The 15,480-nt window shown below is 38.8% G+C and overlaps 1 protein-coding gene across 1 annotated transcript in view; it reads right to left on the bottom strand.

The window, feature by feature from the left end:
* Positions 1 to 505: 505 nt before the first annotated feature.
* RhoGAP54D (Rho GTPase activating protein at 54D) overlaps positions 506 to 15,480 on the bottom strand; it is a 41,464-nt gene continuing 26,489 nt past the window's right edge. Inside the window, exons 9-11 of the mRNA XM_068368232.1 lie at positions 14,085 to 14,195; positions 5,453 to 6,025; positions 506 to 3,342 (exon numbers count right to left, since the gene is read on the bottom strand). Of these exons, the coding sequence (XP_068224333.1) occupies positions 2,215 to 3,342; positions 5,453 to 6,025; positions 14,085 to 14,195 (1,812 nt within the window). The 3' untranslated portion in view covers positions 506 to 2,214. The remainder of the gene's footprint in view (positions 3,343 to 5,452; positions 6,026 to 14,084; positions 14,196 to 15,480) is intronic.

The raw sequence follows: 15,480 nt of genomic DNA, 5'->3' as shown, positions 1-15,480 counted from the left end.
CCCGGTAGATGATTGGACGACCCTTCAACATGATGACACTTAAATACGTTGATGACAAGCTTCAATGAACGATAAAGCTATTGCTGAAAATACTACGTAAGGAAAGTTTGTAATCTGTTTGGAACAAAATTTTATCAATTCTTTCATGGATTGTTTTATTTTACAAAAAAAGGGAGGTAGTTAGATTGCTATCTTCTTAAATTTTAGTCTGGCAAAGCAGCTAGTGGACAACACACAAACATTGCATTTTCTCACTATGTGAACGATAAAATTTTTATAAAGACAATACACAATAAGATTAATACTGTACAAAAAATATTAGGTACAAATAAGCAACAATTGCTTATTGTAATACAAAAGTAGAAGATGAAAACTAAATGCACAGATGTATTTGTAACTCAAAACAGGGAAGAATGAAATAAAATCAAACTTGCTGGTTAACAAACGTTTAAAAAGTAAAAATATGAGAAAGAAAAAAAAAGGTTTTATAAGAAAATAACAACAGTTTGGGTTTTAGAAGTTTAAACAGACATCTCAAGTAATGACTGGACAGTAACAACAAACACTTGGCATTTGAATCAACAAATAGACTCCAAGAATTAGTTACAAAGGTCTCAAATATTTGTTTGCAGTGTGTGGAAAAGCAAGGCGACATGTAGCATTGAATAAACTTGAATCATTTATTCTAATGGCACTTTAGAAAATAATACAAAAATTCCTGTGTATCCTTGAATATATATCTAACATTAAAGACAGAATGAAATTGCTTCAAGGTTTCAATGTACATGGTTTACCTTAAGAAAATATTTTAACAAGAACATCCTGTATTTTAACAATCTTTGGTTAAAGAAATATGGATAAAGTTTGTCATAAGTCTTTTCAAGCAGAATATACTATAAAGGGCAGATTAATTAAATTGCACTATTTGGGAAGGAAATTAACTAAATTCTAACCTAACAAATGCTTTACTCCACGAAGGAGTTTTAATAAACAAATAACTAGCAGACTACTGTTCCTTAGAGAAAGATAGAAGTTTTATTCCACTGGAGTTGCAACTCAAGTTGAGAACACATTCTTTGAACGACGCGGTCGTGTCCGTATCGCTTGAGGTGATAAAAGCTACGTGTCACGAATATAGCCGGTCCTCGACTTACAAACGCAATAGGATACAAGATGTTTATTAGACGAATTCTGTTAAATCTTGGCTTAGGGTAGGCCTAACCTGAAACCCATGCCTATGATTTTCAGTTACAAGTCAACAAATAGTTCCGTTTCATATAAAATAATTATCAGGTTACTGTAAATGTTATTTTGCTAACTGTATTAAATTACATAATATTATATACTATAGTATTTCTTTACCTTATTACAGTATACAAACCTCTGATACAATAGCTGAAATTTGATATTTCTTTTTGTATCGCTGAATGTTTGTGAGTCAATATTTGTATAGTCGGGGACCTTCTTATCATAAGTGATAAGAGCTTAAAAGGTTACTTTTCTACCAAAGTGTGTCTTTGGCAGTTCATTTAACCAATTGAACCTAAAAATGAATGTACGGATCTCAACTTGCATTATTTCCATTGAAAAGTCATTGTGTTAGCAATAAAAATCATTATGGGAAGAAAAGGGAAGATGAAATCTAATATGGAAAGAAAAATGGCAAGAATTATGGTATTAAAATATATGAAATGTACATAAAATATACAATTTGCTATTGAAAGTAATAATGGTTCTGTAGACATAAAATAAAGGCAGTGTTTAACAACTGCTGTCTTTTCTTGAAAGAGAAATTTGTACATGGAACTAGCAATATGTGCTAGCAATATAAGGAAAAAGCTTAGCAACTTCCCATCCTGAAATGTTAATTATTTTTATAATACTGTCAAAGTTTTTAACTTCTATGCAAACTTAAAAAATAATATACAAGAGGACTTGAGTCTACAGGACATGCAAAACCATAACTCAAGAAGCGGACATCTCGATTTAAAGTTACAAATAAAAAATTCATTCGTATCCAACGCTTGGTTTATGTACTCTGAACACATTTCACTCGTTAACGACTGCACTGAACAATATATCAAATAAAACTCTGATCTTATACATGAATTATTACAAATGAATACAGAAAGTACTGTACAGTATAAAGATAAATATAGAAAGACAAACGATGTAACAATATCGAAAATATTCATGAAATTTGAGTACTGTACATCAAAATGATGTTTCAAATACAATTCCTCTCCCGCTACCAAGAATATTTGTACCATCTTTATCTTGAGGGCGTATAGGTGTGCCCTGTCTCGCCTCAATTCTTGACTGTTGTTGACTATCTGGCGTGCACGAGCGACAGTCTGCGCAGGAAGCATTTATCATATTATGATCTTGAACGAAAGTTTCTTTGAGTTCATTATCTCTCTCTTTCTCATTCCTCTTGTCTGCTTTGACGGGAGATTCCGGAATGTTGCCGTCTAGGATGAACAGTAAAGAATCGGATAAACTAGCATTAGGGCTTAATCCGACGGCTGAGTCGGCAGAGAGTCCATGTGCAGGTGTGGAACATAGTTGAGACGACGTGCTGTTTGACCGGTGCATGCTTTTCACGTTAGATTCATCGTTCACAGGATGGGGTTCAATCGGCTCATCTGATACATCTTCCATGGGGTCGGAACGACCTTTACCATTTTCTTTAGCACCATTATCGACGAACTGCATGGATAGATCAACTGGATTGTCCGTCAATATGCTGCGGCTCATGAGGTACTCCCTGAACACGCTAGACAGGGACTCGTTCATTTCTGGTTCGTTGCACATCGTGGTGTCTGGACTATCCTCTTCTTTCTCCTCCATAGGAGAGTCGGCAACGGTAGACGAAGTCAGTCTGGTCGCCAGCTGACCCAGCGAGGACGTGCTCAGATGATGGAAGAAGCTTCCGAAGAGGGACCCTGTAGAACTCACCGAACTCAAGGTTCTTCTAAGCGATGAAGACTTCTTCAACTTTCTGGGCTTGGCATTCTTCTCACTGTCACTGATGTCATCCCCATCTCGTTCTTCCTTGCCGCCGTTTGTGTTAGAATTGCGATAGCTTCCGTAGTCATTCCTTCTCAAGCTGGATACGCTCGATGTTGGTCCCGTTTGAGGTGCTGGGGAAAACAGTAAAGCAGAGGGATTGCTAATAACCGGAGAATTCTGACGAACGTCGTCGCTGTCATGCTTTGCGTTCAGTTCCAAAGTTGTGTTGCAGCTCGAGGAGTCTCGTTCTTCCGGAATGGCTGTGTTTGCGAGGTTGGTAGCAGAGTTTATGATTATAGGACAGCGGCTCCTGGGCGTCATGATCACTTTCTGGAAAGAAATTAAAACTTTTTTTTTTTTTTTTTTACAGAAAAAGGTTTCCTCAAATGAATCTTAGAGTATATTGTATACTAAAGCATTAATATGTATCTTTAATAATACAATTTTTTATCAACATGATTTAATATTTTGCCTTTCTTAATTCCTTAATCATAGAAAATATAATTTAAGAATTACAGGCCTATTATTATTAATGAAAAAGATCTTCAATGCAGAGGCAAATATAACAGGCAACAAGCCTGAACCCAAAACCACGATCCAAATTACCACCATTATCATTACTAGCTAAGCTGCAAGCCTAGTTGGAAAAGCAGGATGATATAACACCAAGGGCTCCAACAGGGAATAATAGCCAAGTGAGGAAAGGAAATAAAGAAACTATATGAGAAGTAATGAATATAAAATATCTTGATATAAGTCACAACGTTAATATAGATTTGTCAAATATAAACCATGAAGAGAGACTTATGTTAGCCTGTTCAACATAACATTCACTGCAAGTTTGAACTTTTGAAGTTCCACCGATACAACTACCTGATTAGGAAGATCATTCCATAATTTGGTCACAGATGGATTAAAACTTCTACATTACTGTGTGGCATTCAGCCTCATGATGGACAAGGCACGACTGTTAGAATTAACTGCATACCTAGTATTAGGAACAGGGTGGTACTGTCCGGGAAGATCTAAATGCAAAGGGTAGTCAGAATTATGAAAAATCTTACGCAACATGGAAAAAGAACTAACTGAACAACAGTGCCAGAGTTTGATATCTAGATCAGGATTATTAAATCTAATAGACTGTAAGTTTTTGTCCAACAAATTAACCCTTCTACCCCCCGGGCTATTTGGAAATTTCCAACCCTTAACCCCCAGGGGGTTATTTTTTTCCCAGCACATTTTGCAGTATATTTTTTTTAAATTGCTCTAATAGCCTTAATTTTTGTCATAGAGAGCTCAGGTTGGTCTCATTCTCTTGGAAAATGGCTGAATTTTCTCAAAAAAAATATCAAAAATATGAAAAAAAATATTTTTTATAGCATTTTTTTGCAAGGATGTACCGGTACGTCCATGGGGGTAAAGGGATGGCTTTTTGTGAAACATACCAGTATGTCCTTTGGGGGTAAAAGGGTTAAGATGAGATTCAGCAGCTGAAGACCAGACAGAAGAACAATACTCGAAACAAGGTAGAATGAAAGAATTAAAACACTTCTTCAGAATAAATTGACTACCATAAATCTCAACAGACTTTCTCAATGAGACATGTTTCTGCACAATTGAATAAGATACAGACCAAGTGTGTTTCTCAGAAGTAAATTTGCAATCAAGAATCACACCTAAAACTTTTAAAAGTTGTATATCGTTAAAGAAACATTATTAATGCAAAAATCTGGATGTTGAGGAGCCACTGTCATTGACCTACTTACAATCGTAATGAATCATTCAAAAATTATATATTCTAATAGGGTTTGATCATTTATCATTACAATATTAATAAGCTTAATCAGAGCACTAGATATGTCTTCAATTAGGGACAAAAAGGGGATCAGGATATAACTCAGAATTAAGCAATAGAACAGAGTAGCTGGGAGCTAAATAACTGCTGCAAGAACCTTTTGATACTGCCAACCGCATGTCACACAAGGCACACTGCATGCTGTAAAATTATGGGTCACTGTCAGTTAACCCTTTTACCCCCAAAGGACGTACTGGTACGTTTCACAAAACACATCCCTTTACCCCCAAAGGACGTACTGGTACGTTTCACAAAACTCATCCCTTTACCCCCATGGACGTACCGGTACGTCCTTGCAAAAAAATGCTATAACATTTTTTTTTTCATATTTTTAATAATTTTTTGAGAAAATTCAGGCATTTTCCAAGAGAATGAGACCAACCTGACCTCTCTATGACAAAAATTAAGGCTGTTAGAGCAATTTAAAAAATATATACTGCAAAATGTGCTGGGGAAAAAATAACCCCTTGGGGGTTAAGGGTTGGAAATTTCCAAAGAGCCTGGGGGTAAAAGGGTTAAGATTAAGAATCCCCTTTTGAGGAGTACCCTGTACCTTATTCATATCAGAAAAAGATGTTAACTCACCTGCGGAATACTCGACCTCAGCATGGCTTCCGATATGGGAGACCGAACCTCCGTCGTCGACCCGGCTGGAGTGGAATGCATCATGTTGCCTGGGAAAATATCGTTCTCCTTCATCTCCTCCAGCACACTGTCGGGAAAGTCGTACATGCGAGAACTTTCGCCTCTCAAAGTGCCGTCAAACGTCGAGTAGCTCATGTCTGATCCTCGGTATCTTCTCGACCCTTCCAGCTGAGAATCCGTGCTTGAATTCAGAGCGAGAGGGGTGAGCGGTAAAGATGCCAGGCTACAGCAGGACCCGGAATCCGAATTAGAGCCAGAGCCACTGTTGTGCCTCGTGGGTCTCGCGCCAGATAAGAAGTGGCTCCCGTCGACCCGGTACCCGGAATTTGGATTGTACGCGGGATGCCTTATGGAGGAGCAGGTCGACTGGTCGCTGGATGGGTAGACCGGGGAGGCATAACCGCTCATCAGCGACGTTATGTCGTCGAGAGACTTTGTTCTCAGCTGGTCGCAAGCGTTAGTGTCCGTCTTGCGATGGAATCTCCGCAATTCAGGCGATCTTTTGGATGGACTCTGAAATTAGAAAACAATCAAAATTGGCAAAAGATCGGACTCTGAAATTAGAAAACAATCAAAATTGGCAAAAGATCAGACTCTAAAATTAGAAAACAATCAAAATTGGCAAAAGATCGGCCTCTGAAATTAGAAAACAATCAAAATTGGCAAAAGATCGGACTCTGAAATTAGAAAACAATCAAAATTGGCAAAAGATCGGACTCTGAAATTAAAAAACAATCAAAATTGGCAAAAGATCGGACTCTGAAATTAAAAAACAATCAAAATTGGCAAAAGATCGGACTCTGAAATTAGAAAACAATCAAAATTGGCAAAAGATCGGACTCTGAAATTAAAAAACAATCAAAATTGGCAAAAGATCGGACTCTGAAATTAAAAAACAATCAAAATTGGCAAAAGATCTGACTCTGAAATTAGAAAACAATCAAAATTGGCAAAAGATCGGACTCTGAAATTAGAAAACAATCAAAATTGGCAAAAGATCGGACTCTGAAATTAGAAAACAATCAAAATTGGCAAAAGATCGGACTCTGAAATTAGAAAACAATCAAAATTGGCAGAACTTGAAAAGTATGAAGTATCATCATTATTATTATAAGAAATTTGCTTTTATTTAATAAGTTGCCACTCATTAAAAATATGGTTTAGTTACTGGCTAAAACTGTTATGTATTGACTTTTAATGAATTGTAAATTGTATGTAAAGCTTATGTAACACCATCGTGATACAAGTATCGTGTGCAACATTGTTGTATCCGTACGTGTATGACTTTAATTATGTTAGTGATTATAAGTAATGATGTATACATATATACATATACCAAGGCATTTCCCCCAATTTTGGGGGGTAGCCGACATCAACAAATGAAACAAAAACAAAAAGGGGACCTCTACTCTCTACGTTCCTCCAGCCTAGCCCCCTGTGGCCGCGGGGGCATATAAAAAATTAGAATAGCGCCAACGTTATCCCTGCGTGTCGTAAGAAGTGACTAAAAGGGACGGGACGAGGGGGCTGGGAACCCCCTCTCCTGTATCTACATCCTGTGAGACATCGTAATGTTGTATATAATCCTTATTATTAGATCTTAAGCGTACTACTTATCTTTGCAGATAAGCACAGCAAAAGCCACAGTTCCGATAGCAATGACCACATAATACACACCACAAAAAAAAAAAAAAAAATTAAATAAAAAAAAAAAAATCCTGATAACATTTCCTTAACTGATTTGTTACCAAAACATTATTTACAATTGGATGAAGAACAATAATAAAAATGTGTAGCTGCTAAGTACTGATCAGCTTTCTCTACATACAGGAACTATCTCACTTGGGCAATTGAATGTGAGGTCCAAATCAAAATTTAAATTTGTTCAATGTTGTGGTCCTTTTTAGTACAAACTAGGACACTCAGTAGAGTGCAAACCTTCACCGCGCCAGCTTATTTCTCGACCATGACCTTGACCTTAATATGTATTAATTGGCGTGGATTTTCATACACTCAAACATGAACCAAATTTGAAGTCTGAGACAACGATGTCCAAACTTATGGCTGATTATGTGAATTGGACATTTAGCTTGACTGTGACCTTGGAAGTACAGGGTGGTTTTAGAAGAGGTAGGGGTTGTATGAATCAGATTTTTACAGTTAGGCAGATATGCGAGAAATATTTAGCAAAAGGTAAGGAGGTGTATGTTGCGTTTATGGATCTGGAGAAAGCATATGATAGAGTTGATAGGGAAGCAATGTGGAATGTGATGAGGTTATATGGAGTTGGTGGAAGGTTGTTGCAAGCAGTGAAAAGTTTCTACAAAGGTAGTAAAGCATGTGTTAGAATAGGAAATGAAGTGAGCGATTGGTTTCCGGTGAGAGTGGGGCTGAGACAGGGATGTGTGATGTCGCCGTGGTTGTTTAACTTGTATGTTGATGGAGTGGTGAGAGAGGTGAATGCTCGAGTGCTTGGACGAGGATTAAAACTGGTTGGCGAGAATGATCATGAATGGGAGGTAAATCAGTTGTTGTTTGCGGATGATACTGTACTGGTAGCAGACACAGAAGAGAAGCTTGACCGACTAGTGACAGAATTTCGAAGGGTGTGTGAGAGAAGGAAGTTGAGAGTTAATGTGGGTAAGAGTAAGGTTATATGTGGGTAAGAGTAAGGTTAAGAGATGTACGAGAAGGGAAGGTGGTGCAAGGTTGAATGTCATGTTGAATGGTGAGTTACTTGAGGAGGTGGATCAGTTTAAGTACTTGGGGTCTGTTGTTGCAGCAAATGGTGGAGTGGAAGCAGATGTACGTCAGAGAGTCAATGAAGGTTGCAAAGTGTTGGGGGCAGTTAAGGGAGTAGTAGAAAATAGAGGGTTGGGCATGAATGTAAAGAGAGTTCTATATGAGAAAGTGATTGTACCAACTGTGATGTATGGATCGGAGTTGTGGGGAATGAAAGTGATGGAGAGACAGAAATTGAATGTGTTTGAGATGAAGTGTCTGAGGAGTATGGCTGGTGTATCTCGAGTAGATAGGGTTAGGAACGAAGTGGTGAGGGTGAGAACGGGTGTAAGAAATGAGTTAGCGGCTAGAGTGGATATGAATGTGTTGAGGTGGTTTGGCCATGTTGAGAGAATGTAAAATGGCTGTCTGCTAAAGAAGGTGATGAATGCAAGAGTTGATGGGAGAAGTACAAGAGGAAGGCCAAGGTTTGGGTGGATGGATGGTGTGAAGAAAGCTCTGGGTGATAGGAGGATAGATGTGAGAGAGGCAAGAGAGCGTGCTAGAAATAGGAATGAATGGCGAGCGATTGTGACGCAGTTCCGGTAGGCCCTGCTGCTTCCTCCGGTGCCTTACATGACCGCGGAGGTAACAGCAGTAGGGGAGTCAGCATTATGAAGCTTCATCTGTGGTGGAAATGTGGGAGGTTGGGCTGTGGCACCCTAGCAGTACCAGCTGAACTCGGCTGAGTCCCTGGTTAGGCTGGAGGAACGTAGAGAGTAGAGGTCCCCTTATTTGTTTTGTTTCTTGTTGATGTCGGCTAACCCCCAAAATTGGGGGAAGTGCCTTTGGTATATATATGTATGTATGTGACCTTGACCTTCCAAAATTTAATAATTTCCACCTTTTTATATAATAGTTAATCCCTGCAAGTTTCATTACTCTATGATTAAAATTGTGACCAAGAAGCTGTTAAAAAACAAACGCACAAACACAGGGTAAAACATAACCTCCTTCCAACTTTGTTGGCGGAGGTAATGAATGAATGAATGAATGACTGTTGAAGTCTGGCATCATTACATCAATGGTCATTGATGCCGATGGGAGTAGGATTAATAACGAATACTTAATTCAAGATAAAAATTGAAAAATAAAACAAATGAATAAATAACTTTATAATGAATCATTCAAAATTTCATGAACTTAAAAACGTCACCAAGAAATGAACGATCTAATTTAATATAGTTATTCTTCTTAAAACATTTTATTTTGAATGTTCGTTACTCCTCTTGTAGTATATCTATTTCCTAGTTTCCTTTCCTCACTGGACTATCTTTCCCTATTGGGGCCCATGGGCTTATAGTACCTTGCTTTTCCAAATACATACATACATATACCAAGGCCCTTCCTCCAATTTTGGGGGGTAGCCGACATCAACAAAGAAACAAAAACAAAAAGGGGACCTCTACTCTCTACGTTCCTCCCAGCCTAACAAGGGACTCAACCGAGTTCAGCTGGTACTGCTAGGGTGTCACAGCCCACCCTCCCACATTATCCACCACAGATGAAGCTTCATAATGCTGAATCCCCTACTGCTGCTACCTCCGCGGTCATCTAAGGCATCGGAGGAAGCAGCAGGGCCTACCGGAACTGCGTCACAATCACTCGCCATTCATTCATATTTCTAGCACGATCTCTTGCCTCGCTCACATCTATCCTCCTATCACCCAGAGCTTCCTTCACTCCATCCATCCACCCAAACCTTGGCCTTCCTCTCGTACTTCTCCCATCAACTCTTGCATTCATCAACTTCTTTAGCAGACAGCCATTTTACATTCTCTCAACATGGGCAAACCACCTCAACACATTCATATCCACTCTAGCTGCTAACTCATTTCTTACACCCGTTCTCACTCTCACCACTTCGTTCCTAACCCTATCTACTCGAGATACACCAGCCATACTCCTTAGACACTTCATCTCAAACACATTCAATTTCTGTCTCTCCATCACTTTCATTCCCCACAACTCCGATCCATACATCACAGTTGGTACAATCACTTTCTCACATAGAACTCTCTTTACATTCATGCCCAACCCTCTATTTTTTTACTACTCCCTTAACTGCCCCCAACGCTTTGCAACCTTCATTCACTCTCTGACGTACATCTGCTTCCACTCCACCATTTGCTGCAACAACAGACCCCAAGTACTTAAACTGATCTACCTCCTCAAGTAACTTTCCATTCAACATGACATTCAACCTTGCACCACCTTCCCTTCTCGTACATCTCATAACCTTACTCTTACCCACATTAACTCTCAACTTCCTTCTCTCACACACTCTTCCAAATTCTGTCATTAATCGTCCAAGCTTCTCTTCTGTGTCTGCAACCAGTACAGTATCATCCGCAAACAAACACTGATTTACCTCCCATTCATGGTCATTCTCGTCTACCAGTTTTAATCCTCGTCCAAGCACTCGAGCATTCACCTCTCTCACCACTACATCAACATACAAGTTAAATAACCACGGCGACATCACACATCCCTGTCTCAGCCCCTCTCTCACCGGAAACCAATCACTCACTTCATTTCCTATCCTAACACATGCTTTACTACCTATGTAGAAACTTTTCACTGCTTGCAACAACCTTCCACCAACTCAATATAATCTCATCACATTCCACATTGCTTCCCTATCAACTCTATCATACGCTTTCTCCAGATCCATAAACGCAACATACACCTCCTTACCTTTTGCTAAATATTTCTCGCATATCTGCCTAACTGTAAAAATCTGATTCATACAACCCTTACCTCTTCTAAAACCACCCTGTATTTCTAAGATTGCATTCTCTGTTTTATCCTTGATCCTATTAATCATTACTCTACCATACACTTTTCCAACTACGCTTAACAAACTAATACCTCTTGAATTACAACACTCATGCACATCTCCCTTACCCTTATATAGTGGTACAATACATGCACAAACCCAATCTACTGGTACCATTGACAACACAAAACACATATTAAACAATCTCACCAACCATTCAAGTACAGTCACACCCCCCTCCTTCAACATCTCAGCTCTCACACCATCCATACCAGATGCTTTTCCTACTCTCGTTTCATCTAGTGCTCTCCTCACTTCATCTATTGTAATCTCTCTCTCATTCTCATCTCCCATCACTGGCACCTCAACACCTGCAACAGCAATTATATCTGCCTCCCTATTATCCTCAACATTCAGTAAACTTTCAAAATATTCCGCCCATCTTTTCCTTGCCTCCTCTCCTTTTAACAACCTTCCATTTCCATCTATCACTGTCTCTTCAATTCTTGAGCCAGCCTTTCTTACTCTCTTCACTTCTTTCCAAAACTTCTTCTTATCCTCTTCATATGAATGACCCAATCCCTGACCCCACCTCAGGTCAGCTGCCCTCTTTGCCTCACGTACCTTGCGCTTTATTTCCACATTTTTCTCTTTATATTTTTCATACTTCTCTATACTATTACTCTGCAGCCATTCTTCAAAAGCCCTCTTTTTCTCTTTCACTTTTACCTTCACTCCTTCATTCCACCATTCACTGCCCTTCCTCATGCTGCCTCCAACAACCTTCTTTCCCCACACATCACTTGCAATCCCAACAAAATTTTCTTTTACTAACTTCCACTCCTCTTCTAAATTGCCAGTTTCTCTTACTTTCACTTCGTCATATATCATTTTCAACCTTCCCTGATATTTACTTTTTACCCCCGGTTTTATTAGCTCTTCAACCCTCACTACCTCCCTTTTACATCCACCTACTCTATTCTCCCATTCTTTTGCTACAACTAATTTTCCTTCCACCAAAAAATGATCAGACATACCGTTAGCCATACCCCTAAACACGTGCACGTCTTTCAATCTTCCAAACATTCTTTTAGTTATCAACACATAATCCATTAATGCCCTTTCTACTACTCTTCCATTTGCCACTCTTACCCATGTATACTTATTTTTAACTTTCTTTTTAAAAAAGCTATTACTTATCACCATCTCTTGCTCAACACACATATCTACCAGTCTCTCACCACTCTCATTTTCACCTGGTACGCCATACTTCCCAATGACACCTTCTACCTCTGCAGCGCCCACTCTAGCATTTAAGTCCCCCATGACAACTACATAATTCCTTCTACCCAGTCCTTCTACACACCTAGTTAATTAATTCCAGAACTCATTCCGCTCTTCTTCACTTTTCTCACTACCTGGCCCATACGCACTGACAAACGCCCAACATTCCCTACTCAACCTAACCCTTACCCACATTAACCTAGATGATATCTCCTTCCATTCCACAACTTTACCTGTCATCCATTCACTCAGCAATAAAGCCACCCCCTCTCTCGCTCTTCCCCTTTCAATCCCAGACACTCTACCAGACATTTCCCCAAACATCACTTCACCCTTTCCTTTTATCTTCGTCTCACACAAGGCCAATACATCCATCCTTCTATTCCTAAACATACTTCCAATTTCACATCTTTTACTCTCTATCGTACTACATCCACGCACATTCAATCACCCCAAAACTAGAGTGCGGGGAGCAGTCACTCTCCCCCCAGCTCCATCTCTTTGTCGATGTCTCACAGGATGTAGTACAGGAGAGGAGGTTCCTAGCCCCCTCGTCATGTCCCTTTTAGTCGCCTCTTACGACACGCAGGGGTAACGTTGGCGCTATTCTTGTTTTTATGCCCCCGCGGCCTTGTAGTAGTAGTAATAATAATAATAATAATAATAATAATAATAATAGTCCCCAAGACTGGGACATTCAATAAGTAACAATCAGGGGAACCAAGCAATCATTGCAAAAGGGTTGGCACCTGCCAGTCATCAAGAACTCGTGTAAAGCGCGTGTCCCCAATTCTAAGGCGACAGAGGACAGTTTCCTATCTTCTAAGCATGGGGTCACGGTCATGAAAAATCTAAACATTTTCGCGGTCTGAAATTTTGTCTTAGAATGCTTCAGAGAGATGTTTTATGAGTAATGTGTGGTCAGTGCATGTTCAACTTTATTTGTTACAATTATGAAGGACATTGAAAGTAAGTTTGACTGCATTTTCAACGGGAATAGTATCTGTTACAATCATAAAAGGTATACAGTACTGTATAGATTTCAAGTTTTCCCATATTTTCAATGAAAAACTCCTGAGGTATGTGGAAAATAGCCAAATGTTAAAGTTTCCATTTTTGCCATGAAATGTTGGGCAGTTAAGCACTTTTTTCTATCTGTCGAACAAACCGAACCAGGAGTGAACCCATATAAATGACTTTGAAGTCTGTATCGGCACAGGAACAAATGGCCGGTAAATAAACCTGGAGAGAGAGAGAGAGAGAGAGAGAGAGAGAGAGAGAGAGAGAGAGAGAGAGAGAGAGAGCGAGAGAGAGAGAGAGAGAGAGAGAGAGAGAGACTCTGCACTCAACTGTAGCTAAATCTAGAGTTAGCTCAGTTACTGGGCGAGGGTACGAGTTGATCTACCTTACGCTCCTCCCCGCAACTAGCAGAGGGTTATCCACACATCGCGTAAAATTTTTTACGGTTAAACTAAAAGGTTTGTAATTTGCATAGGAACAACCATTTAAGTCTATGTTGATGGATGCTTCGAATTATATAATTCTTTCGGATGACTGAACACCACATCAAAAATTTATGTACTTTGTTTAATCTTACAAGTTCTTCTATTAACATTCTATTAAATAAAATGTACCAATATAAGGCTCCCTGTATTACAAAGGTTGAGCTTAACAATTGAATTTTAGACTTAAAATCCCTCTTCCAACAAGAAAGCATCTGATACTCACACTTAAAATATCCTCGCTGTTAGTTCGTTTGACTCCGACCGTGGCGACCAAGGACGCAATTGGCGTCGATTTGGACTTGGAGGACTTGATCGTTTTGTAAAACAAATGTTTCTGCAATCAAAAGAAAGGACTTTAGGACATAACACTGAAAGAAATTCTCTAATCAGGATTGTTATTTGATAAAACCTTAATTTAGTCAGCTCAGGATTCCTACTTTCATTTCAAAAGATTAATTTTGGTCAATAAGGATCTCTTAGTAGGATGGAGGGGACTTACAGCCAGACCTATGTGGCATACTGTAAATGTATCACATCCTGTCTTCTTTTAATTTACATCATTTTCTGTCGGTTTATTTTGAGCTACAAGAACTTAAAAACTTTTCTCAGTAGCTACCTTAAAATTACTTCATTTGAGCACAAGGTTTTCAAACTTTGCTTTTATATCAATTTTTAAGGCAAATTGCATCTTAGTCTACAAAACATTTACAATTTTATCGTATTCTCATTTCTCAACTATCATAAAAGAATAAATATGGAATTTTTATTTTAATATTCATATCAAAAATACTTACCTGGGCCCTGAATTCTATTAACATGTCACAATTTTTACCACATTGGCAACCCTGACATCTCCAATTCTGTCCTGCAATTGGTAACACTGATAGCTGGAACGAGTCAAAACTATTCTTTCCTCAGTTGCGTAATACCAAAAGTGGGGAGGGTTGGGTGGGACTATCTATATCATCCAGCCAAGTATTACTACTATTAATTTTAGAATGAAAATTGCATATTAATAAACATTACCTTAAGATACTTTATCTGCCTATTTATCCCCACTGACAAATAGAAGGGAATTAGAGAATTTCCTCATTTATGAATAGGAGGTAACACCAAAGATTAATTCAAGCAAGGATATACTGAACCTGAACAATTCTCACATGAAACAAAGCGAACTGCAAACAAAAAGACCAAGGGAGAATTGAAGGTCAGTCCAAACAGTGATTGCCTGAAGAATCACTTAGGAGGAGGACAGACCATCGTCCGACAACTCCTGAGGAAACAACAAATGTCCAGCCTATAAAATCATACAAACTATGAGGCGAAAGGCACCCATAGCTTTATGGAGTTCAGAAGACAATGCCTTTGGAGAAGTGCCAGAAGACGGCCGAATGGAAGCAAACAAAACTCCTGTGACAATAAAAGAAGCTAGCTTCTCGCCTACCACCTCTTCCTCTCACAAAACGAGACCCAGAAGCAGGCAACATAAAAAAAAGCACTGGTTAAGGCTACTAGAGCTAAACAAAATCTCTCAAAGAACATGAGGAAGGAAAAAAAAAAAAAAAAAAAAAAAAAAAAAAAAAAAAAAAAAAAAAAAAAAAAAAAAAGACTCCAACAGA

The sequence above is a fragment of the Palaemon carinicauda genome, unplaced genomic scaffold (genome assembly GCF_036898095.1).
Source record: "Palaemon carinicauda isolate YSFRI2023 unplaced genomic scaffold, ASM3689809v2 scaffold175, whole genome shotgun sequence".
In the NCBI taxonomy this organism is placed as follows: domain Eukaryota; kingdom Metazoa; phylum Arthropoda; class Malacostraca; order Decapoda; family Palaemonidae; genus Palaemon; species Palaemon carinicauda.
The sequence above is the reverse complement of the archived record's forward strand: the minus strand, read 5'-3'. Positions and strand labels throughout refer to the sequence as shown.